Below are 27,409 nucleotides of genomic sequence, written 5' to 3'. Positions count from 1 at the left end.
AAGGGGTGGTTGCTACATGCAAAGGGGGAGGGGTGGATTCGAGGGGAAAGGGAGGGGGAGCAGGGGATTCCCTTCCTCCGACTCCAAAGGGGAGGGGGCTTCCCCTGGAAAGAAACCCCCCCACCCCACCCCCGGCCCCAAATAAATAAAAGCTTTGCAAAACAGAAAAAAAAATAAGCAAAGCTGACTTAGCAAAGGCGGAGGAAAGAGGGAGGTGGGAGACGTTTGGCTGCCTCGGGGGGGCCCCTCCTCCTTCCTCCCGCCCATTGCAAACCGGGCCCTCGGGGCTGCAGGAGGGGGGGGTGCAGGAGGGGAGGGGGAGACCCCAACCAGCCTGCATGGGCACCGCCCCCATCCCCAAAGCTCTCCCCCTGGCCTGGCCACCCTTTGCGCATCTGCCTACCCTGCTCCGTGGCTGCTGCTCCGTCGCCTCCTCTTCCTCCTCCTCCTCCTCTTGGCCGCCGCCGCTTCTCGCGAGAGCGGAGACTTCCTTGCAAGCAGCAGCCGGCCTGGGGGGGGGGGTGGCGGGGTGGGGGTGGGGGCTCCCCGAGAAGCCGGGGCGGGGGGGGGGAGGTCTCAGGGGAGCCCGCGTGCGCCCTGCTTTGGGGAGGGGTGCGCGCTTGGAAAGCAAAAGTTGGGGGGGGGCTTTGGATTGGGGCGCTACAAAGCGCTCTAGGTATTCCCCATGGCACCCTTCCCTTTGCTCCCCGCTCTTTTTTGGGGGGGTGGGGTGGGGGTGGGTCCTTCCAATGGGTGGGTGGGGGTTTCTTGGGCCTTCACTGAGCTTGCTGTTTTGTTTTTTGCAAGCGTCTGAATAGACGTTGGATACTCTTCCTCCTCTCAGTAAACAGCACTCCCTGCTGGCACTGATGAGGTTCCCTAGTTGGGTCATGAAACGTCTGCAAGGAAACAAGCACGCTCAGAGAACACTGAGGAACCCACAGTTCTCCTCCTCCTCCTCCTCTTCCACTTCCTCCTCATCTTCTTCCTCCTCATCTTCTTCCTCCTCCTCCCTTCCTCCTTCTCATCTTCTTCCTCCTTCTCCTCTTTCTCTTCTTCTCATCTTCCTCCTCCTCTTCCTCCTTCTCCTCTTCTTCCTCCTCCTCTTCCTCTCCACAATACCTTCTCCCTTCTAGCACAGATGATGTTGCCTAGTTGGGTCATGAAACGTCTGCAAGGAAACAACCCAGCTCAGAGACCACCAAGGACCCCACAGGCATTGTTCTCCTCCTCCTCTTCCTCCTTCTCCTCCTCCCCCCTGTAAACCCCATTCCCATGTGGCACTGAGGATGTTACCTAGTTGGGTCATGAAACGTCTGCAGGAATACAAGCAAGCTCAGAGAGCACTGAGGAACTCTCAGTCCTCCTATTCTTCTTCCTCCTCCTCCTCCTCCTCCTCCTCCTCCTCTGTCCCCTTCCTGCAACTGTTACTCCCTTCTAGTACTGATGATGTTGCCTAGTTGGGCCGTGAAACGTCTGCAAGAAAACAAGCCATCTCACAGAGGACCAAGGACTCCTCCTCCTCCTCCTCTTTGCAAACATCGCTCCCTTCTAGCACTGATGATGTTCCCTAGTTGGGTCATGAAACATCTGCAAGAAAACAACCAAGCTCAGAGAGCACCAAGGACCCCACAGTCATTGTTCTCCTCCTCCTCTTCCTCCTCCTCCTCCTCCTCCACCCTGTAAACCCCACTCCCTTCTAACACTGATGGTGTTCCGTAGTTGGGTCGTAAATGTCTGCAAGCAAAAAACGAGCTCAGGGAGCACCAAAGGACCCCTCATTTCAACCCTGGGCTACAAATATTCTCCTTTATTGCGGTGCAGATGGCTTAGCGCAGAAAGGAAATCCCTCCCCAGTTTGGAATTCTCCCCCACTCCAAAGAAAACCTCTCCCTGGAGAGAAGACCTAATGCCGCTTGTTGGCTGCTGAACCCGAAGATGTTACTGCTACTCAGAGGATGTGATTTGGGGGCACTGCAAGAGGCGGGGGGGAGGGGGGGGGCTCTTCCAACGCAAACACACGAAACTTTTGCAGGTTTTTTTTTTCCCTCGAGGTGCCCTCTGCAACCCTACTGGGGTTTGAAGAAACAAAATTCACCAAGTTTGCAAGTTTGAGTTAAATAAAAGCGGGTGTCCCCTGGATAAAAAGGGACTTTAGACCATTTTTCACACTTATGACCTGTCCGCATCCCCATCAAAATTCAGAGGCTTGGCAACTGGCATGGACTTAATGATGGTTGCAGTTTCCTGGGGTCACGTGGGGGAAGCCAAATTCACTTAAAAACTGCTGTGGAATTGCCTTCTGGTGCTTTGGAGAATAAATTGATCCCCCCCTTTTCTTTGGGGCAGCCCCTCCTGCTATCGTGTCACCCCCAGTCCTCCTTTTCTCTAGACTGGCCAACCCAAATCTGCAACCGTTCTTCGTGTGTTTTAATCTCCAGGCCTTTAATCATCTTGGTTGCTCTTCTCTGAGCTTTTTCCAAAATCTCAACCTCTTTTTTTGTAACCAAAACTGCATGCAAGTATTCCAGGTATGGCCTTACTAAGGCTTTACAAAGCAGTGCTACTAACCCTCCACCTGATCTTGATTCTATGCCTCGGTTTATATAATCAAGGATCGCATTAGCTTTTTTGGCTGCTGCCGCACACAGCCAGCTTATTTATTTTTTTTAAAAAAAAATATTTTTAAATTTTAATTATGAGAATACAACACAATATATCCAACTTAGCCTTGTTACACATATATACATTTGACTTCATCTTTTATAATCTCTTTATTTAACATATTAATTACTAATTAATCATAACTACTGATATTTGACCTTGTCTTCTGCTATGTAACCATTGATAAAATTTATTCCATGTTTTATCATATTTAGACTCTCCTTTGTCTTTTATTTCTAAAGTTAACTTATCTGATTCTGCACATGCCATAATTTTTCTTATTATTTCTGTTTCTGGAGGAATGATTTCATTTTTCAAGTATTGTGCATATATTATTTTAGCCACCATCAATACATGTACTATTAGATACATTATTTCCTTCTTAAATTTTTCTGATGTTATTCCTAGAAGAAAGAAAATCCGCTTTAAATGGAATATATATTCCCACCATGTGTTCTATCCATATTTGAATATTTTTTTATAGCATTTCAGGTCCACCATATGTGAAAATATGTGCCTGACACATCTTTACACTTCTAACAATTTGGAGATATATTTTTAAATATTTTAGAAAGCCTTGCTGGTGGAAGATGCCACTTGTAAAACATCTTATTTTCTTTATAAGCCATAGCCGATGTTATTTTCTTATTTGTGGTCCAACATGTTTGCCATTTAGCCAATTCAATATTATAACCAATTTTTTTTGCCCATGCCACCATTGTTTCTTTAAAACATGTTCTTCCTCAAGTTTGTATTCTAATAAATACCTATACAATATTTTTTTGTTAATTTATCATCTGTCTCTATCAATAGCTTATCCAGAATTGTTAATTTTCTATTAATACCCTGTGTTTTTGTCTTGATTCTTGATTATATCTTCATTTCTAAATGATCGTCCACCAGGACTCCAAGATCCCTCTCAGAGTTATTGTTTTTGAGCCTTTGTGTACCTTTGGGTTTTCCTGCCTAGGTGTAAAATCTTGCTTTTCTCCACGTTCAATTTCATGTTGTTAGACAAGGCCCATTGTTCAAGTTTGTCAAATCATTTTGGATCCTGAGTTTGTCTCCTGTGGTGGTGACTTAGTATTGCCTATAAATTGGATGAGTTCTGCTTCTATTACTCACCTAATTCATTTATGAAGATATTGAAGAGTACTGTAATGACCCAGGGTGGGATACAAAATAAATAAAGTCCCCAAAACAGGTGAACCCCTTTTATTCCTTTGCTTCAAAGCTCCAAATATCCTTGACTGGAGACAAAAAAAACTCCCCCACAAACAGTTGCGAGAAGGAGGAAATGCCGTTTAAACTAAAAATGCCTATAAATTATAAATAGTGAAAACAACAGAAACCACACTGAAGCAATTAAGGGAACCAGGCAAGATAAGGGCTCGAAGACGTCCACAGATATCGGAACACACACTGGGAAGGATGCCAAACTCAGAGAGGAACGACAGACTAGAGATATTTCCATGCTTTGTTTCCAGCACTGGCCCATACGCACGTCCGTCCTTTTAACCAGTTCTCACAGCTGCAGCCCATGAAGAGGATCAAGGCCCTTTCCTCCCCCGTAGACCACACCATTCATGTCTCTCCCTTATCCTCTCCTCCCTGTGTGCCCTAGGATGGAGAGGAGAGGGGCCTGAGTCTTCCTCTGACTGCCCAGCCGGCCCCTGCTCTTCCCCAGCCTCCTCCATGACCTCCGGAGCCGCACTTCCACTCCCTGATGGCTGTTCCTCCTCTCCCTCAGAGTCCGTCTCCAACAGGGGCATGACAAGTACTGGGCATAAGATGGAAGCTTACTTCCCTCCATGTAGATGTAGTATACCGTTAAGGACTACTCACTGAGTACGGTTTATCAACCAGTTACAAATCCACCTGGTAGTGATGCTGTCGATCCCACAATTTTTTCATTTAATTTTTAAGTGTTCCCATTCCGCTCTTGTCTTTCAGCTGTTTGGATCTACCGAATTCTCGTATTTTTTTATTTTATTTTTTTCAAATATAACTCTCTCTCTTTAAAAGTAAAAAAAAAAAAAAGGAATTTTAAATCCGCTAAATCAAACCTTTGAAGAAAAAAAAAAGAAGGTAAAAAAGACACAGTGGGACTTTGTATCCATGTCTTTATTTCAGAAGGAAAATCAAGTAAGCCCTCTTGAAAGGAAGGGGCTCTCGTAAAAGTAGAATAAAGTCAATCATTGTTTCCAACGGCATACAAAAATACACGTCTCCATGAATTCCATACAATAATAAATAAGTAATCATGCACCCCAATGATAGAAAGGCACACACAAAAATAAAAACCCTGGTCACTTTAGAATCATAAAATTACTATTAACAGAACCGCCCAAATAATCTGTACACAGCAAGGTAACAATATATCCCAAAGGTGCAAAACACATTTAAAACATCTTTCAAAATAGTACCGTGTTTCTCATAAAATAGGGCCGGGTCTTATATTTTTTGGAGCCCTGAAAAAACAGCTAGGCCGTCTTTTCAGGGGTGACTTAATTCCCCCCCCTTGCATCCTTATCTAGACGGCCCCGCGGGCAGCCTGGCCACCAACCGCTCCTAACGGGTGATCATGGCGAAGTGCAGAGAGCTCCCTACTTCCACCAAACACCTTTGCAGCAGACCCAAGACCTTTGGCACCCGCCGCTGTTGCTTTCCCTTCTGCCCATTCCGCCGCCATGTTTGGAGCTGCCACTTCCGTGTTTGGAGCTGCTGCCGGCCGTTTGGAGTGTCGCCGCCATTTGGAGCACTGCCGTCATGTTTGGAGCTGCCACTTCTGCGTTTGGAGCTGCCGCCGTGTTTGGAGTGGCGGCGGCGCTCCAAATGGCGGTGGTGCTCCAAACAGCGGCAGTGCTCCAAACGCGGAAGCGGCAGCTCCAAACGCAGCTGCAGCTCCAAATGGCAGCGGTGCTCCAAACAGCAGTGGTGCTCCAAACGTGGAAGTGGCAGCTCCAAACGCGGCGGCGCCATGGGCAGAAGGGAAATCAACAGTGGTGGGCGCTGAAGGCCTTGGGTCTGCCGCAAAGGCGCTTGGGAGGAGTAAGGACCTCTCCACGCTCTGCCATGATCTCCCATTAGGAGCAGCTGGTGGCGAGGAATTGCTGCCCGCGGGGCGCTCCTAACGGCAAGTCCCCCCGCCCTTCCCCCCCTTTTGCATGTTTTAAAATAGGCCTAAATTTGGGGGGAGGGGCTTAATTTCATTTTATGCCTAGAAAACATGCTGGGTCTTCCTATTGGGGGAGGTCGTATTGTTGGAGAAACACGGTATATGCAATAAATATCTCGGTTTTCATATATATAAACCTGTGTTGCTGTAAACAGTTTGTAAACAACCAAAACTCACTGTTTCTTTTTTAAAAAACAAAAACAAAAACAAAATACAAGTAAATAAAAATTCCCAAACTTAAAGCATTCTCTGCTCAGCAGATTTCATCCCGTATTAAGATTTAAATTTCTGGGTTGTTGTTATTATGATCGGTATTGTAACCCTAGGCAGAGATCACAGCCTGAGTGATTTGCAGAATATCCCAAAGGGCCTCTCTCTAATTTGGATACAGGACTTTGAATGCTGCGAATCACCAAAGGAAAATTCACATCAGAATATTTGCACGATGCAGGGAGGTTGTCAACTAAAAAAAAAAAATACTTCTTTGGTCTTTTTAGTTGCCAGCAGAAAGGGAGTGGGGGAAAGTAATGTATTCCTTAAATGCTTCATACAAGTGCTAGGCAACCGAAGCTGTTGGCGTGCAAGATTATTATTGGAGAGCATGATGACTCTTGGCTAAGGATGTGTCCCGTTGGAGAATACACATCGGGGGGGGGTGGGGGAAAGGCTTGAAGACGTCCACAGATATCTAAATACACACACTGGGAAGGACGCCAAAACTCAGATAAGCAATGAAAGACTAGAATTATTTCACGTTTTGCTTCCAGCACTGGGCCATGCGCAGTTTGTCCTTTTAAACAGTCCTCACAGCTGCAGCCCATGAAGGGGATCAGGGCCCCTTCCTCCCCCGTAGACCACGCCATTCACATTTCTCCCTTATCCTCTCCTTCCTGCATGCCTTAGGATGAAGAGGGGATGGGCCTGGGTCTTCATCTGACTGCCCAGCCGGCCTCTGCCCTTCCCCAGCCTCCTCCACAACCTCCGGAGCCACACTTCCACTCCCTGTCAGCTGTTCCTCCTCTCCCTCAGAGTCAGACTCCAACAGGGGCATGACAGTGACGTTTGTTAAGTGAATTTTGTCCCTTTCTTGCCACAGTAGAATCGCTGCCATCGATAAATCAGTGACTTGGTCATTAAGTGAATATGGCTTCCCCACTGCAGATGTTGCTTGTCAGAAGGTTTGCAGAGTGGGGATCACCATGACCTCGACACACTGCAACTGTCATAAATACGAAGCAGTCGCCAAGCATCTGAATTTTGGTTGTGTGATCGTGGAGCAGCTACAAAGGTTGTAACTGTGAAAAATGGTCATAAGTTGCTTTTTTTCCCCAGTGCCGTTGTAACTTTGCACGGTCACTAAATGAACTGTTGTAAGTTAGGAACTAACTGTAATTGCCCTTCAATGAATGATCCCATGGACAGAGATAATTTAGGCTGTCACCGTGCTTCGACTAAGCTCATTGCAGTCAATGAGGGTATGACTAAAATAACTCCCGTTAATTGTAGTGAACTCTTAACGTAATTAATTTGGTTCCTATATCTATTTAGAAATAGGGGGATTGGCGTATTCAGCATTCTCTGAAAAGGAATGAAATTAAACATGGAAAAAGGTTAGCTTCTGCTAAATCACACACATCAGGAAGAAAAGTATGAGTCTTGCTGTTTTGGCACCTAACGTCCTGATTCTAGAGAAGAAAAAAACTGTTTTATGAGTCCACAGGTGCACTTTTTCAAGCATTAGGTAAAACATCATTACTTTACCTAGGTATGATGCCCCAGGGTGGGATACAAAATAAACACAGTCACAAAAACAGGTGAAGCCCCTTTTATTCCTTCACTTTGCTTCAAAGCTCCAAATATCCTTGACTGGAGACAAAAACACTCCCCCACAAGCAGTTACGAAAAGGAGGAAATGCCGTTTAAATTATAAAGAATAAAGAACACCACAAACCAGGCAAGATAAGGGCTGGAGAATGTCCACAGATATCAGAACACACACTGGGAAGGACGCCAAACTCAGAGAGGAACGACAGAGATATTTCCAAGCTTTGTTTCCAGCACTGGCCCATATGCATGTCCGTCCTTTTAACCAGTTCTCACAGCTGCAGCCGATGACGAGGATCAAGGCCCTTTCCTCCCCCATAGACCACGCCATTCACGTTTCTCCCTTATCCCCTCCTCCTTGTGTGCCCTAGAATGGAGAGGGGATGGGCCTGGGTCTTCCTCTGACTGCCCAGGCAGCTTCTGCCCTTCCCCGGCCTCCTCCACAACCTCCGGAGCCACACTTCCACTCCCTGTCGGCTGTTCCTCGGAGTCAGTCTCCAACAGGGCATGACACTAGGCAATTTAACAGCAGTTTCATATGTACAAATTTTAAGTCTGTTTTAAAGTTTAATCTGCTTTTACCATTGTTGATGAAGAGTTCTAGCTAAACAAATTACAGAATATCAAGAGTTGAAGGGACCTTGGAGTTTTTCTAGTCCAAACCACGGCCCGAGCCAGAAGATTATAGACCATCCTGGTAAAATGCCTGATGGGCGGTTGGTAGTTAAAAGGAATTAGCTCTCAATATATCGGCCAATTTTTAGGGGAAATGCTCCGTAGCGCAAAACGTTTGTTGAAGAAACTGCTTCTGTGCGAAACAAAAAATTATTCCATTCCTCTGAGTTAAAAAAAAATAGCATATCAAAAGCTTTACCTAAGTGGCTTTTTCGCAAGGATTATTATTTCTGACTTAGTAAAAAAAAGAAATGTCAAACCACTTTAATTTTATGAAATAGTTGGCCAAAAAAAAAAAAAAATGGAGAATCTGATGTCTAGACTAATGTTTCCCAACTTTGGAAAGTTTAAGTTGTGTTGGCTTCTCAACCCAGCCAATCATGAAAAAGCTTCCAAAGTTGAGTAACACATCGAACTATAATCTCATCTTCATGTTCCTGATCATTTCTGTATGAAGAAATGTTACTTTCCATAATCCCCATTATTTATCCCTTGCACAATTTTTCCAAGAATTGAATTAAAGCCGAGAATACTACGGGAAAATGTGTATAAACCTAAGAAGAACAAACAGTTGGGAATTTCATTCCATGTCTTCAAACTGAGAGCAGTTTTAAGGAGCCTATGGTTTCTCAGTAACAGAATAACAAGAGTTGGAAGGGGCCTTGGGGGTCTTCTAGTCTGACCCCATGCTCTATACAATTCTGGGCAAATTAACAGATTCAGGTCAACATACCTCAATGCCATCCAGTTTCCCCCAAAATAAGACCCTGTCTTATATATATTTTTGCCACCAAAACAAAAGGAATCAGGTCTTATTTTCAGGGTTGCTCCCGGCTTACTTTCCGCTGTCAGAGGCCTTCAGGAACTACTTCTTCTGTGGATGGCAAGGCTTTCCTGAAGGCCTCTGCAGCCGATAACAGTTCTGGATCGATCCTGAGCTTTGTTATCAGCTCCAGAGGCCTTCAGGAAAGCCTTGCCGGCTGCAGAAGAAATGGGCGGGCGAGGCAGGTGTCGGGGTGTGCAAGGCCTGGCTACTACTGTCCAAAGGTAAGTAGTAGGGTAGCTCCACCACCCTCCATCCTCACCCTAGCTTAATTTTTACCTGTGCACTCTGGAGTGGGTGGGGTCTTAATTAGGGCTTATTTGGGGGAGTAGGGCTTATATTGGGTGCATGTGTAAAAATCAAGCTAGGACTTACTTTCAGGGTAGGTCGTATTTTCAGGAAAACGGGGTACAAGTTGTTATTTTCATATAAACCTGCTCCTTAACTATTAGAGAGAACATGTACTAGATACCTCACACTGCATATTTTTTATCTCTTCCTTGATTTTCCACCTGGTGGTTTTTCCACGATTTTTCCCTTAACCATCAGCATGGTACCAAAGTTCCTTACTTCTAATTCAGATAACTGATTCCTTGGTTTCTCAAACTGCAAATTCACTCCTTCTTTTATGCCTGGCCCCAGCCTTACTTTCCCATTGTTACAGAATTAGCATGCCTTGTCAGGAATTTCTCTCAATGAAAAACAGGCTCCTCCCTGAGGAGATAAAAGCCAGCTGAGAAACCAGAGTTCTTTGCAGGAAGCAAAGAAGTTTTTGCACTCAAAGCCTTGTGGACATTCGGGATATCTTGGTTGGTGTCTTTGTGTTTGAAATAGTTCTTGGAAACTTTATCTAGCGTTCTTGGCAGCCTTGCACCACCTTAGCAAGGCTCGTTCTTATCAGAGACAATCAGTTTGAAGCAGCCTTTTAACTGGGAAGGAATGGAATTCATAAAGAATCATTAAAAGGTTTTGCTGTTACCTTGTTTTGCTGTTTCTTGTTTGTTTCCTTGGAACAAGGTTTGGGTCAGAACATCTGCACAATCTAGTATCTTCCTGACCAGCTCTTCATCTCACGGTATATCTTCATTTTTTCCCCAATATTGTTCGAAGATAACCCATGCTGCTGCTAAGACGAAGGTCCTTAATTTTGAATGACAGGTTCAAACCCGACCCTATCTATATGGAACTAAAATCCATTTCTATATCTGCAGGGTGCTGGAACCCAGATTTAAGATTCTAGGTTATGGGTTCAACTCACTTAGCTCAACAACTGCACAAATTCTTCCACGTAGCAGATCAACACTGAATATATCACACTGTGCCTGTTCAATGATGGGGAAATCAGGAGATGAGAGCAGATCGAATAAATACGGGTAGTTTTTGACTCATTCATTTACTGAACGTTTGAAGTTACAACGACATGGGAAAAAAAATGACTGATGACTGGTTTTTCACACTTACGACCGCTGGACAGGGGATCAAAATTCTGATCAATCAGGAAGCCAGAGTCACTTAACAACGGTTTTACTAATTTAACCACTGCAGTGGTTCACTTAATAACTGCGGCAAGAAAGCTCATAAAGTCACTTAACAAATGTCTCACTTAGTAACAGGAATTTTTGTGGTCAATTGTGGTTGTACATTGAGGATTACCTGTATTAAACTGGCACCCGACCTTTCAGGTGTACCCACAAAGAGGAAAGTTGATGAAAAATTCAAGATGGCACCCCCAGTCCTCATACAAATCACCCTGCTACTTTCAAGAAAGAAAGTTAGGACTATATGAATCAAATAAGTGTGAGTTATTATGCATTAGGGCAATGGTGGCTCACTTTTTGGGGCTCCTGTGCCGAAAATTGTGCGCTCGCTCGCACACGCTCGGTCACGTGCCAGCACCCAGAAGGCAATGTGCACACCCCACACACCCCGTTCACATGCATGCGCAATCCCCCTGCCACCTCCTTACCTGCACTGCGCATGCATGCACCTTCCAGTTGATTTTCGGGTGTTTTTCGGCCTCCCAGAGGCTCGAGGGAAGCCTCTGCAGCCTTTGGAGGCTGAAAAATAAACCTGTTTCATCACTTCCGGCCTTTCGGCCTCCAAAGGTTGCAGCGGCTTCCCTCGAGCCTCTTGGAGCCGAAAAAGGCCCCCAAATTAGCTGGGAGGCATGTGCAGTGAGGTAAATTTGCCTGTGGCTCACGTGTCCGCCCAAATGGCTCTGCGTGCCACCTGTGGCATGTGTGCCAAAGGTTTGCCATCACGGCATTAGGGGGGGAAAACACACACTATCTATGGTGATTTAATACATTTTTTTTCTAAAAGGGTTTGTTTTTATTTTCTGGACTGGAAAAAAGAAAGAAAGATTCAAATGAAAACATGGTTAGAAAGAAGAGCTAACTTTTTGTATGAATGTAGAACACGGTTTTAATTAAATCACAAGGAAGCCGCAGGGACGTTCTATTTCAAGGATTTTTAAAAAAACAGGTGAATTTTTTTTCCTTTTTTTTAAAAAAAAATCTAATTTTCTGCATTTAGGATATCCAAGCTAACGTATCACTCCCTTCCTTAGAACAACACATTAAAATTCCAAAAAGGGGGAAAGCCCAGAGCGAGTAATTGTGGCTAAATTGAAAATAATCATAGCCTCTTTTTCAGTGCATGTCAGCCTTCTGTTATTTCCTTTTTATTTTTAACCCACAAGGATCTTTTTTATTAAAAAAAAAAAGTATTATTGTGCAAAGCAGAGTGGTGTTTGCAATTTTGTGATCCAACAATGCGATAGGGGTGTCACAATATCAAAATGAGTGTAGTAACTTTGCAATCTGGGGCAAATTTTCCACAAAGGCCAGTTTACAAGCATTTCGCTTTTCAAACCAATCCCTCTTCCCTTCCTTTGCTTTCAACACAATTCCATGGAAAGCGTTTGCACATATAAACACTGACTCATCTTAAATCTTTGCACGTATACACGCTAACTCATCTTAAATCTTAAACATTTAATATATTTTATTCCCCTTCTTGAGTAGATGTTGCTATGGTTAGTGGCAGCTGAGCTCTGTAAGGCTTATTCTATTCTCAGCTTCTGTGACTTTCAATCATATTAGTACAGGTAGACCTGGTTTTACAACAGTGACCATTCAAAGTTACAGCGGCTTTGAAAAATGTGACTTATGACCGTTTTTTCACACTTACGACCATTGCAATATCCCTGTGGTCACGTGATCAAAATTCAGAGGCTTGGCAACTGGCATGTACTTATGACAGTTGCAGTGTCCTGGGGTCATGGGATTAAATTTTGCAAACTTCTGACCAGCAAAGTCAATGATTCACTTAACAACTGGTTCCACTGTAACTCTGAACAGTCATTAAGTGAATGGATGTAAGCTGAAGATTGAAATTGGCACTAGCCAAGAGGATAAAAGTTTAATTCGAATGGGTGAAGCAGGACGTTGGGGTTCTTAAAGAAACCCAGCGTGGAAACAAACTATTGATCTAGAGTATGGAGTCCAACTGTTTGGAGGAATGGAATTCAGATCTGATTCAGACACAATCATGAAGCCCCTGCAGATCGGTTAGCTTGTAATGGTTTAAAAGCTAGCAGAAGGAATTTAAGAGCCCCAAAATAGGAGATCCCCCAAAGTGCTTTTTTCAAAGAGCAACTGAACTTACTTGGGTTTTTTTTTCTGAATAAAATAGAATAGAACAAATATACTTTAGAATAGAAGTGAATAGAATAGAATAGACTGGAATGGAATGGAATGGAATGGAGTGGAATGAAATAGAATAAATAGAACAGAATAGAATGGAATGGAGTGGGGTGGGGTGGAGTGGAATAGAATAAATAGAATAGAATAGAATAGAATAGAATAGAATAGAATAGAATAGAATAGAATAGAACATAAGCGGTGAAGTGAATAGAATAGAATAAATATACTTTAGAATGGAATAGAATAGAAATATAGAATAGAATAGAATAGAATAGAATAGAATAGAATAGAATAGAATAGAATAGAACAGAAGCAGTGAAGTGAATAGAATAGAGTAGAGTAGAGTTGAGTAGAATAGAATAGAATAGAATAGAATAGAATAGAATAGAATAGAATAGAATAGAACAGAAGCAGTGAAGTGAATAGAATAGAGTAGAGTAGAGTTGAGTAGAATAGAATAGAATTACAGAATAGAATAGAATAGAATAGAATAGAATAGAATAGAATAGAATAGAATAGAATAGAATAGAATAGAATAACAGGTCTGGAAGGGATCTCAAAGATCTTCTAGTCCAACCCCATCAGGCAGGAAACCCTATACCATTTCAGACAAAGGTCAGTCCATTCTCTTCTTAAAAACCTCCAGTGTTGGAGCACCCACAACTCCTGGTGGCAAGCAGTTCCATTGGCTGATTGCTCTAACCATAAGGAATTTTCTCCTGAGTTTCAAGAGGCTCCTCTCCTCGATTAGTTTCCATCCCTTGCTTCCTCTCCTGCCCTCTGGGGCTTCGTTCCGCTTCCGTTCCGCTTCTCATCCAAGAAGCTCCTTCTGTTCCGTTCAATTCCCTTCACGGAGAACTGAAGAAGCTTCGATCTAGGATGAGGAATAATTTTTTTTCAAAGGGAGCGGGGAAGTCCAGTTGCCTTTTGGAAAAAGCACCCCTGGGAAAACCATGACCTGGAATGATGGAGAACCTCCCTAAACAACGGTGGAGGCTGTTGGGAACTGTAGTTCATGTTGGGAACTGTACAGTTCATGTTGGGAACTGTAGTTCAGTGGGAGGTGAGTCCATCCACAAGATACCATCTTAACTTTTCTGGATTCCTTTGCCGATCTTCCTAACTTCATTAATATCTAGAATCTAAACTTTCCTGGCTCTGAAGCAAAAGGCACAATTTTTCAGAAACGGGGATTTCTTTTTCTGCCCCGATCCACCAAATTTCCCCGTCCAAACTCGCCCACCACGGGATGACAATATTTCCCAGGAGGCTAAATCCATCTCTCAACTGAAAATAAATAAATAAACCAAAAAAAATACTCGGCTTAACGTTAAAGGCGTTAAAGAGGGGGTTCTGCAACCTTCGCCCCCTTTCATTCAAATGGCATGATTGAGACTTGACATCCATCAAATTGGATGCGCTTTGAGTCGCTCGGCTGCCACATTTTGAAGCGCAGACATCCGAGGTAAACTTGGAGTTGCTTTAAGGAAGAGAGTAAGCGTGGCGTATTTTATCAACCTTCAGATCGTTCTCCCTTGGGAAATCAAACCTTAAGCCTCCCCGTTCTAGCATTTTTCAAAAAATACTCTGAAATTACCTGAAGCCAGAGTAGAAGAGGTTTTCCCACCGTTAGAATACGGCAACGATGTCCACCACACGCAGCGTGTTTCTATCACATCAGGGGAAAATAAAATAAAATCCCTAAACCCACCCCCCTACCCCCAGACACACACACACACCCCAAAAAAACTCAGTAATAAATTAAACCTTATGAAAAACAGATATAAAAGTTCTTCAAGTGTAAGAAGTTATCATGCAAACAGGCAGGCAGTTTGGGTTGGAAAAAAAAAAGGTGTTTTGACCTCTCCGTTCACGCCATCCAACGTTATTTTCGGCCGATGAAAGAGCGGGTGGGAAAAAAACAACAACCCCGAGAGAATGATGGTTTTGAGGTACCACCACCGAAACATCCGGATGGGATCGAGTCTACGAAGACACTGGAGGCTCTTGGATAAAATTAGGCTTCAAGGATTTGTCAAACAGAACAATCCCATTTTATAAAATGATTTGTCATTTGCAAATGGAAAGAACCTGAAAAGGATCTGGGTGGATTGCCAGGGTCCCAATAATGTACATGCTACGCAGGAAACGTGCTGTTGTTGTCGTTTTTACGGTAATGGAGACATTTTGATTACTTCTCGTAATATATTTCACAGCCTTTTTAAACCCACAAAAGAGCGGCCCAGTGGCCCAGAGGTGGAGTTCTGGCCTCACCATCAGGAAGCTGTGAGTTAAAGGCAGATATTTCTCTCTCTCTCTGGGCACAATGAGATTAAATCTGCTGAACAAAACTCCACAGGGGTGACAGGAAAGGCATCCGGCCAGTAAACACTCAGCTCCATTCAGCTGCCCAGACTCCACCCTGCAACGGATTACGGGGTCATGAAAAGAGGATGACTTAGACCCACAAAACCTTTTGGATACTCGCATCCGGCTTGTTCATCAAACCTCGCCCCGATCAGAGTTAACGCTCTTCTCACAACCTGGCGTTTACTCGCCCGGGAGGAACCCGCATCCTTCTACACCTTTGTGTAAGTAGCACTTCCTCAGCAGAGCAGCCGGCACAGCTACACTTCCGGTAACGGTGGGCTCCTGCCAAATTCTTTAATTCCCTGAAGAATTCGCTTCATATGACCCACTTTCGTTATCCCCAAATCCTACGGGACAAGGGAGAAGAAAGAGTCATTCACATAAATCCAGAGTAGCAGAAGATCATTTAACTTTTGGCAATAAAGCTAGAGTACCCATTTTAGTCAATTCGTTCATTTTTCCCCACATACATATCAACTTATTTAGACAGTGGTGTGGTGGCCCTAGAGGAGGAGCTCCTGCCTCACAATCAGGAAGCTGTGAGTTCAATCCTAGGTAGGGGCAGATATTTCTTTCTCTGTGCACAATGAGAATATATCTGCTGAACAAAACTCCGCCCTAGTGACAGGAAGGGCATCCGGCCAGTAAACACCCCGCTAGCTCCATTCAGTTGCCCAGACTCCACCCCTCAAGGGATTATGGGGTCATTAAATGATGGTGATATCAACTTACTTATAGATACGGAATTTTGTTTCTAATGAAAACTTTTATAAAAGAAGTGGTGCTGTCTATTTTTTCCCCCTGTATTCTTTATTTCTTAGATTTTTAGACTTTGTCTCCCTGGAACATGGAATGATACCAAATCAAATTTTACAAGGATCCACATTCGTTTCTTGAATGGCAGCTATGGAAACGACCGTTTTGCCGTACCATCTTCAACTATCCAGCTAAGGCAACTAAAATAACCAGCCACAGCCTTAAATATCAAAGCAAGCATTCGGAAATCGAATAGAACAAAATAGGCATCAGAAATAAATATTGATTTTAGATCACAAACGAAGTCACTTATACACGATGTCGTCCTACAACAAAGTGGTTTTTGTTCTATTTTTTAAAAATGTGGTTGGAGGCACATCTTCATAGGATTTCAAGATCGGAAAGCAAGTCCCCAGCTGTTGTGGCCTGACAGCGGCCAGCGGATCTGGCAGCAGATTTGGACAGTGAGGAGATTGGGGGGAGGAACCTGGGCCAGTCCTGGAGTCTGAGGAAGCTTCTTGGAGGAGAAGTGAAATGTCTTCAATAGAAAAAAACAAGAAAGTCCAGTTGCCTCATGAAAAAAGCACTTTTGGGACAACCATGACCTGGAAGACTGAGAATCTCCACAGGTATCTCCTTTGTAAATGTTTGCTTCTCATCTAAGTAGCTTCTTCAGTTCTTCTTCTTCAGAACTGAAGAAGCTCCTTGGATGAGAAGCGAAACGTCTTCAGATGAAACCAAGGAAGTCCAGTCGCCTCTTGAAAAAAACACTTTTGGGACAACCATGACCTGGAGGGCTGAGAATCTCCAGAGACAATCAGCTCACGGAGTAATTCACATGTAATGAATTACAAGAGGTTTACGCTCCTGTTTTGCTGCCGTTGCAGCCTCCAGCGGACTTCGTTCAAAACCCAGAATTTTCACATTGGTTTGCCTTTTCCTAGTTATGCGCTGCTGCCCTCCGATGTCCATTTCGATTCATGCTTCCACTGACCGGCTCCAGTTTACGACGGCCTGACAGCGGAGCAACACAACAAGAGCTCAGAGTTTCGCTGAGCTTGGCTGTTAAAAGAGATTTGGGGCGGTCAATATGATCTTCCCTAAAATTAATAAATGTAATTGGTTTTCCTCCATTTTCTCTTCTCCTAAACCCCACCATGAAATACGAAGGCGGCTAATCCTCAATGTACCCTGCTCGTTTAGTGACTGTTTGAAGTTACAACAGCCCTGAAAAAAGTCACTTCTGACCGTTGTTCACACTTACAACCTTTGTAGCATCCCTGTGGTCACGTGATCAAAATTTAAATGCTTAGCAACCGACTCGTATTTACGACGGTTGTCAGAGTCCTGGCCTCACAGGATCTCCTTTTGAGACCTCTTGACCAGCAAAGTCAATGGAGGAAGCCGGATTCATTTAATGACCATGTTACTCACAGGGATTCACTCAACAACAGTGGCAAGAAAAGGTCGTTAGAATAGGGGCAAATCTCCCTTAAGAACGGTTTCGTTTAGCAACGGATATTATGGGCTCCATTGTGGTTGTAAGTCACAGACCCCCTGCATACAGACTTATTTCTGTAACATCAGCAGTCTACGGGGCTAAACACACCCAAGTTGTTACTACAATGCAAAATTCGATGCCAGTAAACCTTTCAAAGATGTCTTATCCAAGTTCTTTGTGCTTGTGTGTGTACATGCGCTGCGTGTAGCGTTGTGCGATGCTTTGCAAACACTTGGGAAGCATACAAGAGTGCAAACGTAGCATCCCTCTCTGCAGCTCTTTAAAGCAGCCGAGTCCTCACCTAGAATCACACTGCTGGCCTCCGTAATCCAGGAAAAGATGTGGCCACTTTAAAGAGCTACACAAAAGCTACTATGTTTGCTCTTGGAATCAAATCCAGAGCTCTAATTGCTATATTGATTTTTTTTTTTTTTTGTATTCACTCTCTGCTCTTGTTACAGCCCTGAACCAACCTTAAATGCTTGTTTTAACATGCAAACTGGATGTTAAACGTCTCTCTCTCTCTCTCTCTCGATCATTATATCTGACAGTTTGTGTTTTTGTAGATTAGGGTTTGACGGGAAGGTGCGAGAAGTACACACATACACCACAAATAATAATAAACAAAAAACCCACAATGAAACCCAAACTGAACATAATAAGAGCTTGTTTGCCCCAATCTTCTTTCGGGCAGCCTTCCCAAATTCTGGAATATTGCTGGAATATTCTTTTCTCTAGATTAGACATACCCAAATCCTGCAACCATTCATACATTTTAGTCTCCAGACCTTTAAATCATCTTAGTTGCTCCTCTTTACACTTTTTCCATCTTTTTTTGTAATGGGCTGACCAAAACTGGATGCAGAATTCCAGCTGTGGCCTTACTAAGGCTTTAGAAAGCAGTAGTAATACTTTGCAGGATTTTACACCTCTGTTTATCCAACCAAGGATTGTGTCAGCACATGGCTGCCTTGCGTTTAAGGGACTGTCCACTAAGACTCCAAGACCTCTTTCAAAAGGAAAATAGTCGTCCTTCTTATTCTCACCAGGTAAAGAAATTCAGCCGAACAAGACAGCCGTTTTTTTTAGCCAGGTGTGTTATGCCAGGTTGCGTGTTAAAAAGCCAAGCTACAATCGCATTGCTGGGATAGGGAGAGAGGGGTGAGGGAAAGCTTACATCCATCCTTTCGAAAGGCTCATAAGGCAGGAAAAACAAAAGGTAGCACGACAACGCCAATACCTTCAGGTCTCGCCTCTCCAGGTGCAAAAGTTCGGCCCCTCGGATGTCGTGGCTGATGAAGTTTTCTTTGTATTCTCCCAAACTCAGCAGCTCCAACCAAGCGCCAACTTCATCCGTGCCCCATTTCTGAACTACCAAAGTTAAGAGCAAAACCCCCTTAATTGGTTTCTACATGCTGGGCGGTGTGACAAGCAAAGGGTTAGGCCGTAGATTAGGAAAGTGGGAGAAGGAAGAGAACGAGAGCGGAAACGGTGAATAGCGGCAGAAGTCAGGTAGGATGGGGCAGCAATGTCTGACATGCGGGTTAAAAGTAAGGGAAGCCCAGGGATCTGAGGGCTGCCTGGATTCTAGCCATGCTCTCAGCTCCAACATCCGGCTACGCCGACAACGCTTCTCGGTGCCAATTCATTAGCTTGCCCAATTAGGATTGGTGCTGTTTGTACGTAATTCCAGGATGTACAAATTGCGATTTATGGTTTCCAATAGAAGCGAATAATTTGAAGGTTGAAATGAGAGGCCCTTGGTGCTAGCACTGATGATGTTACCTGGTTTGGGTCATGAAACGTCTGCAAGAAAACAACCAAGCTCAGAGACCACCAGGGACCCCATAGTCCTCCTCCCCCTCTTCCTCTTCCTCCTCCTCCTCCTCCTCTCTGCAAGCCCAACCTCCTTCAAGCACTGATGATGCTACCTAGTTGGGTAATGAAACATCTGAAAGAAAACAACCAAGCTCAGAGCTCAGAGAGCACCCAGGACCTTACAGTTTTCCTCCTCCTCCTGCTCTTCCCTGCAAATCCCATTCCTTTCTAGCGCTGATGATGTTACCTAATTGGGTAATGAAACGTCTGAAGAAAAAAACCAAGCTTAGAAAGCACCAAGGACCCATCAATATATTGATTGAAATGCAAATGGGGGAAAAATTGCATTTGTGGAGACTTCTTCCATGTTTCATTCAAGCATTACCTCTTTCACCAGGTCAAATAAACAGCTCTGTACATATCATATGGCCTATACAGAAAGGATTTTAATACTGGATGAGCAATGGAAAAGCAATTGGGTGTGTGTTTGAACAAAAGTTCTTTTATTGGAAGTTACCTATGAGCCGGGATACCTCCAAGAAATCCCAAAGTCAATAATTTCAATGACATTCCTGCAATTAATTAAAAAAATCTTCATGTGGCCATTATTTTTAGTACTTTGAAACTAAAATCCTGGTATGATATTGTTTAAAAAGAGGACTTGTGTATGGCTTAATGCAACCTGTAACAATGAGAATACAAAACGAGGAAAGTCTGTTTCGTAATGAAAAGAAATGTTCTATGGAGCTTCAGTATCTAAAAAAGTGTTATTCTTTGTTTGGATAATAGTGTAGTTTCTATGCTGAGTTTTCTGTGGAGGAAACCTTGAACAATGCAGAAATTAATAGCATGTTCTGGAGAAAGGCTCCAACATATTCACAGAGACCATAGGTCAACTTTTGTCTCTTGGAGTAGCTAGATGGTCCCCTCTTAAAACACATTGAGGACCCCATCACCAAATGGATCCTTAATTCACTCACTTTTAAAATGTAGCCTTCAGTGTGTCACACAAGATTTGTGGCCTCCTTAAGCCATGGTAATTACACATCCTTGATCCGCAAGTAGATGTAAAGGACAACTTTCTTGTGGGATAAAGCAACTTTGTCAAAGTTGTCATGAAGACGGACTAACAAGGAAGCCAAGACAAGCTCGGTGCATATTGTGTCACGCACACACACACACAGTCTACTCACAAACTCTGTCTCTTCCAAGCAACAATATTTTTGAAAACATACCAGGCTGGGCACTGGTCTTCTGTTTTTGAACCTTTTCCTTTTTAAATTTTGGCACTATACGAAACATGGTACTTCGGTTGTTTCGTTTACAGTATTCCAAAGGAGGATCCTAAAAAAAAAAATTAAGATTATTATTATTTTTTTCTTCATTTGATGCACCTACCAGTTTATTCGTTAAAAGCAATTAAGATTAAACTGTAATATTTTTAAAAAATAAATAAAGATTCTATCCATATGCAGGATGCGCTTTGTGGGAAAAGATTGTTTTAAGTCCAAAAGGTAAAATACAATGGATAAACTTAGTAGGATGAAAGAAAAATGAAATTATCCTTCATTTATCCAAGTTTATCCTTTAAAGGGATCGTGAAATTCGACCTTGAAAAAAATGAACCAGGAAGACAGATTGTCTGCCAAATAGAGGAATTTTATTTTTTAATTCTACAATATGAAAATGTCCTGAATGGAGAGTGAAATCATCCTTTTTCAAGACTAGATAACTGTTGGGCATAAATTAACTATATGATGCAGCAATTTTTCAACTAAATTGCATTCCTCATAACTTAAAATCTTACACACAGTAAACAAAAAAACCCCGTATTTATATTCTCTGTGTCCCCTATTCAAATCATAAGTCTCTAGCCGCATCTCTCAACAGTAAAAAATATTGATTTATTAGGAGTGGCCATGTTGGCGTTAACTGGATGCAGCCGACACTAAAATACATCGTTCATTTCCCCCTTGACCCTGCTCTTCCCCCCGCCCCTGGATGTATATTCTCCAATGGGACACATCCATAGCCAAGAGTCATCAATCACGCTCTACAGTAATAATCTTGTGTGCCAACAGCTTCGGCTGCCAAGGCGATTATCTGAGGCATTTAAGGAATGCACTGCTTTCTCCCACTCCCTTTCCGCTGGCAACTCAAAAGACCAAAGGAGTATCTTTTTAGTTGACACTCTGCTCACACCTGAAAACTGGCAAGGTCAACCCTGAGCTTTTCTACACAAAGAACAGCCAAAAATCCATATTTATCGGTAGCCCAAATAGAACTGAATATGCTTCAAAAAGGGTGCAGAAAAAAAGAATTCAGATTTTGTGTAATAAGCACAGCACCTGCTTAAAAAAAAAAAAAGCACTGAGTAAACCTGGAGAAAAAAGGTGAGGGAGGGATGAAGCTGCTTTTAAACTCTCATTAACTTTTCCGAGTCTTTCAAGAGCTTTAAAGCAGCTCCATCTTTTTCAGTCTCCATCAGAAGCAATTCCTAGCTTCTGCCAAAGGGATGGCGTGTTCGCAGAAGGTTCAAATACCTCCTCCAATTCATCTTCAAAGCATCCATAACCTCTGGCAATTTAACTTTCCTGCACTTGGGTCAGATTTTGAAGGCAGAAAAAAAAAAAAAAGGAACGTCGAGGATTGGGGCTTGCACGCGTGAATTTCCACCCACCTCATCATCATTCATCTGCAATATATAGCAGAGCCAAGGGATTTCGGCCATTTTTCTCAGTTCGGTCTCCAAATTGTGCACTGCCGACACCAGCAACTCCTCGCAGGGAGATTCCAATTGCTACCAAAACAGCAAATTATAATTTTGTTAGGTCGAGTTGTCTCACAAGAGCCTCTGCCTTTCTGTCTGTCTATCACCTATCTATATCTATATAGCTAGATACCTATCTCATCTATCCATCATCTATCAATCAACTACCTCAGGGGTCCTTGGTGCTCTCGGAGCTCTGAGCAGAGAGTCACCATTTCAACCCTGAGCTAGAAATATTCTTCTTTATTATTACCAACTATCTAACTATCAGTCGTCATCTATCTATCTATCTATCTATCTATCTCTTCAATTGATCTATCATGTCATTCCTCTGTGTCTGTCTACCTATTTCTTCAATTTATCTATCATCTATCATTCCTCTGTCTGTCTGTCTCTCTCTCTTATCTCTCTCCCTCTCTCTTCGATTTATCTATCATTGTCTGTCTGTCTGTCTATCTGTCATCTATCTATCTATCTATCTATCTATCTCTTCAATTGATCTATCATCTGTCATTCCTCTGTGTCTGTCTCTCTGTCTACCTATTTCTTCAATTTATCTATCATCTATCATTCCTCTGTCTGTCTGTCTCTCTGTCTCTCTCTCTTATCTCTCTCTCTCTCTCTTCAATTTATCTATCATTGTCCGTCTGTCTGTCTATCTGTCATCTATCTATCTATCTATCTATCTATCTATCTATCTATCTATCTCTTCAATTGATCTATCATCTGTCATTCCTCTGTGTCTGTCTGTCTGTCTACCTATTTCTTCAATTTATCTATCATCTATCATTCCTCTGTCTGTCTCTCCCTCTCTCTCTTATCTCTCTCTCTCTCTATCTCTCTCTCTATCTATCATTGTCTGTCTGTCTGTCTAATTATCTATCTATCTATCTATCTATCTATCTATCTATCTATCTATCTATCTATCTATCTATCTATCCCAGGGGTTGGATTGGAAGACCTTTAAGGTCCCTTTCAACTCTGTTATTCTATTATGTTCCGTTCCATTCCATTCTATCCTATTCATCTGTTTATCATTTCTGTCTGCCTCTCTCTCTCTCTCTCTCTCTCTCTCTCTCTCTCTCTCTCTCTCTCTCTCTTCGTTTCCGGAAATATCCCTTTTTAAGGACATAGTCGTTCTCCCAATTCTGATCTCAGCTCACTTATAATTCCTAGAGGGATAATTAAAATCCTCAGCTCCCTTTTCCCTCACCAGCTTCTGACTTGCTCTGCTGATTTTCTGACAACCTGGTCCTTTCTAGAGGACCCGTAGTCCTCAAACACCTGGCTCAATTCAGAATGCCGGACCTTCTACCCTTTGCCCCAAGATGATAGTGTAGCCTCTGAGCCTTGCAGATACAGGATTCCTAGCCTCCACCACAGCAGAAATTGGATAGTCAAGGAAACCCACGGAGTAAAGACAAGGGATTCTATCTGGAAAAAGGCAACTTCCAAGTTATGGATCCTCAACTCTACCACAAACTAAGACTTAGTGGATTCTTTCTGGCCAATATCCCAGTTTAAGAAACGAGAAATCATCATCTTACCAACGAGACTTTCCCAACTAACAAGGATTCTGTTTCATCATGCAATGCCTTCACGGTGGCAGCGATTTCCAGCGCAGTATTCCTGGTAAGGCTCTGCAGAGAGGGGACGGAGGGAGCTCATGAATATCCCAGCAACACAAAGCTGTAAATTTAATTACAGATAGTCCTCGACTTAGGGACCTTGGAGGTCTTCTAGTCCAACCCCCCGCACACTTTACTTCCAGGTTGGTTCTCTCCTTTGGGTGCTTTGGAGAGTAGCTTGACCCCCTCTTCTTTGGGGCAACCCCTCAAATACTGGAAGACTGCTCTCATGTCACCTCCAAGTCCTTCTCTTCACTAGACTAGACAAACCCAAGTCCAGCAGCGGTTCTTGATATGTTTTAGCCTCCAGTCCCCTAATCATCTTTGTTGCTCTTCTCTGCACTCTTTCCAGAGTCTCAGCGTCTTTTTTACATTGTGGTGACCAAAGCTGGATGCCGTATTCCAAGTGTGGCCTTACCAAGGCATTATACGGTGGTATTAACGCTTCACGTGATCTTGATTCTTATTGAGAATTCTTATCAAGAACGTATCTGAAGACAGATCTTTCATTTTTCTTTCTTACCTCAGGGAATTTCGGGCCGCCTTTGGTTAAAGCATGGGAACAGGCATTCACCGCATGAGCCAGCTCTTGCTCCAAGAGGCTGTGAGTTTTGGCAGCTTCACAGATTCTGTGGAAAACAGCAGATTGGGGAAGAGAAGAGAAGAGAAGAGAAGAGAAGAGAAGAGAAGAGAAGAGAAGAGAAGAGAAGAGAAGAGAAGAGAAGAGAAGAGAAGAGAATAAAGGATGGGATGGGATGGGATGGGAAGGGATAGGGTAGGGTAGGGTAGAGTAGAGTAGAGTAGAGTAGAGTAGAGTAGAGTAGAATAGAATAGAATAGAATAGAATAGAATAGAATAGAATAGAATAGAATGTAAATTGGAATGAAAAATAGGAATAGAATTGGAATTGGAATTGGAATTGGAATGGGAATAGGGATAAGAATAAGAATAGAATAGAATAGAATAGAATAGAATAGAATAGAATAGAGAATAGAATAGAATAGAATAGAACAGAACAGAACAGAACAGAACAGAACAGAACAGAATAGAATAGAATAGAATAGAATAGAATAGAATAGAATAGAATAGCTTTATTGGCCAAGTGTGATTGGACACACAAGGAATTTGTCTTTGGTACAAATGCTCTCAGTGTATATAAAAGATACATTCATCAAGAGTCAAGAATCATCAGGTACAACACTTAATAATAAATGCAGGCAGTCCTCAATACACAACCACAATTGAGCCCCAAATTTCTGTTGCTAATCGAGACATTTGATCAGGGAGTTTTGCCTCAATTTTACGATGTTTCTTGCCACAGTCGTTAAACGAATCACCGCAGTTATTTAGCAACACGGTTTGATTTTGCTCGTTGGAAGGTTGCAAAAGGAGATCAGATGACCCTGAGACACTGCCACTGTCATAAGTACATGCCAGTTGCCAAGCATCTGAATTCTGATTGCGTGACTATGGGATGCTGCAAGTGTGAAAAACAGTCATCAGTCACTTTTTCCAGTGCCGCTGTAACTTCAAACAGTCACTAAATGAACTTTCGTAAGTCGAGTGTCAGGATTCCGGCAGTTACTCCAATTAAATCATGAACCCGAGCCACACTCCCAAAACTAAAAGATTTATGTGAAGGTAACATTCTACCTCCGGCATTTACCCGGCATAGCCAACTCTGAGATATGTAATTCACTGTCACCCTTGATCCTGCTTCCCCCCCACCCCTCTGGGTGTATCATCCAATAAAAACATCCATATTCAAGAGTCATCAATCATGCTCTCCAATTAGATTTTTGCACGGCAGAAGCTTCAGTCATCTAATCAGCATTTGAAGAAAATATGAATGGAATGTATTTTCGATTCCACACTGCCGCCTGCTCTTTGAAACTACCCCCTGCTTTCGGTTGTCAACCATAAAACGTGTATACAAAATGTTTTATGAGATGACATCAAGAACTACCTGTATTTTCAAAAAAAAGAGGAAAATAACCAAGAAAATCCATTTGACTTTTGGAGAAAGAAAACACCTTGGGGACAACCGTGACCTGAAGGATTAAGAAGCCCCATAAAAAGGAAGCAGGGGATAAACTTGAAATGGTGAACTGCCTTTAGTCTCAAAGTTGCTTTTTTTTTCAGGAAGCAACTGGATTTTCTTGTTGTCATTTTTTCCTTTTCAAGATGTTTTCCTTCTCATCCAAGAAGCTTCTTCAACTCTGACAGGATAGTGGGGAATGGAAGGATTATCCTGTCCACTATTCTGTCAGAGTTGAGGAAGCTTCTTGGATAAGAAGCGAAATGTCTACAAAAGAAAGAAAAAAACAAAACAAGGAAGTCCAATTGCCTGTTGAAAAAAGCACCTTTGGGACAACCATGACCTGGAGGATGGAGAATTTCTACCGACTTTTGAGCTAAACAAATTAGGATTAACCCCCTTTGAATGAGGTGGGAGTAAGAACGGATTTCCAGAGGAAAAAAATTACAGACTACAGGAACCATTTGCACTACTCAGGTGACCCTGAGGACACAGAGGAACCTCCAAGTGGCCTCAACGACCCTCTAAAAGGAGGCAAATGACCAGCTCTGTCTGCAAGCAGGGTTGCCGTCTGGCCGTTTTTCTGGGCAAATTCGAGAAATCTGGCCGTATTTCTATCTGCTTGTCCATGAAAAAATGATGTCTCCGGCCGAATAAATTTGGCCGTACGAAAGTTGCTTGGCCGTGAAATCGGCCAGATGGCAACCCAGCCGCTCTCCTTCCCTCACACATGCGCGTCACCATGAGCAAAAAATAATTTGGCTGAATTTTGACTTGAGTTTGGCCGCAGAGCCAAACTGCGATCTGGCAACCCTGTCTACAAGGAGTATATATCCTTCCCTTCCCCTTCATCCAGTCAGAGCTGAAGAATCTTTTTGGATGAGAAGCGAAACAACTTCAAAAGAAAAAAACAAGAAAATTTGGTTGCCTCCTATAAAAAGCACCTTTAGGACAACGAAGACCTGGATCACAGAGAATCTGTACAGACTTTTTAGCTATGCAATTTGAGATGAGCCCCCTTTGAATGAGGTGGGAGCAGGGGTGAGATTCAAATCATTTAACAACCAGTTTTTCTGCCCTAATGATTTCTTCCAGCAACCAGTTCAAGCAAACTGGTCAGAAAGTTAACAATCGGTTCTCCTGAACCAGTGTGAACTGGCTGAATCCCATCACTGGGTAGGAGTAGGAATGAATTTCCAGAGGAAAAAAATTGCAGACTACGGGAACCATTTGCAGTACTCAGGAGACCTTGAGGACCCAAAGAAACCTCCAGGTGGCCTCAACGACCCTCTAAGAGGATGCCAACCTGTCAGAGCTGAAGAAGCTTCTGGGATGAGAAGCGAAACGTCTTCAAAAGAAAAAACAACTCCTGAAAAAGACCTTTGGGACAGCCATGACCTGAATAACTGAGAATCTCTACCAATTTTTTGCTTTAACCTCTTCCCTACCTGGTGATCAGCTCTTCCGCCACCTGAGAACAAGCTTGGATCTGCGCTGTCTCTTCCTCCGAAGCCAGTTCTACCGTCTGGTGTGGGTACAATGGGGACCGTAACCCTGGTTTGCAAGAATCACACTTCTGTTTATCTTCCCAGGATTTTAATGTACTTTCAAAGGCCTGTTCAGAATTGAGGGGGGAAAAAATTAAAATAAATTCAGC

The 27,409-nt window shown here is 43.0% G+C and overlaps 2 protein-coding genes across 5 annotated transcripts in view; both read right to left on the bottom strand.

The window, feature by feature from the left end:
• AKAP11 (A-kinase anchoring protein 11) overlaps nucleotides 1-477 on the bottom strand; it is a 44,789-nt gene extending 44,312 nt beyond the window's left edge. For both annotated transcript variants that reach the window (XM_026705340.2, XM_026705341.2), the window contains exon 1: nucleotides 404-477. The gene's annotated coding sequence lies outside the window, so the exon portion shown is untranslated. The remainder of the gene's footprint in view (nucleotides 1-403) is intronic.
• A 14,873-nt stretch (nucleotides 478-15,350) lies between these two features.
• The window catches only part of DGKH (diacylglycerol kinase eta), a 98,620-nt gene continuing 86,561 nt past the window's right edge, over nucleotides 15,351-27,409 (bottom strand). For 2 of the 3 annotated variants that reach the window (XM_087938044.1, XM_087938047.1), the window contains 7 exons: nucleotides 27,201-27,367; nucleotides 24,238-24,343; nucleotides 23,634-23,726; nucleotides 21,997-22,116; nucleotides 20,552-20,660; nucleotides 18,739-18,869; nucleotides 15,351-15,588 (listed from right to left, as the gene is read on the bottom strand). In XM_087938044.1, coding sequence (XP_087794170.1) covers nucleotides 15,499-15,588; nucleotides 18,739-18,869; nucleotides 20,552-20,660; nucleotides 21,997-22,116; nucleotides 23,634-23,726; nucleotides 24,238-24,343; nucleotides 27,201-27,367 — 816 coding nt within the window. In that variant the 3' untranslated portion in view covers nucleotides 15,351-15,498. The remainder of the gene's footprint in view (nucleotides 15,589-18,738; nucleotides 18,870-20,551; nucleotides 20,661-21,996; nucleotides 22,117-23,633; nucleotides 23,727-24,237; nucleotides 24,344-27,200; nucleotides 27,368-27,409) is intronic. The other variant, XM_087938045.1, reaches the window with a different exon arrangement.

Source organism: Pseudonaja textilis, chromosome 8, assembly GCF_049901715.1.
Source record: "Pseudonaja textilis isolate UNSWEBS1 chromosome 8, rPseTex1.2, whole genome shotgun sequence".
Lineage (NCBI taxonomy): Eukaryota > Metazoa > Chordata > Lepidosauria > Squamata > Elapidae > Pseudonaja > Pseudonaja textilis.
This window is presented reverse-complemented; position numbering and strand designations above follow the sequence as displayed.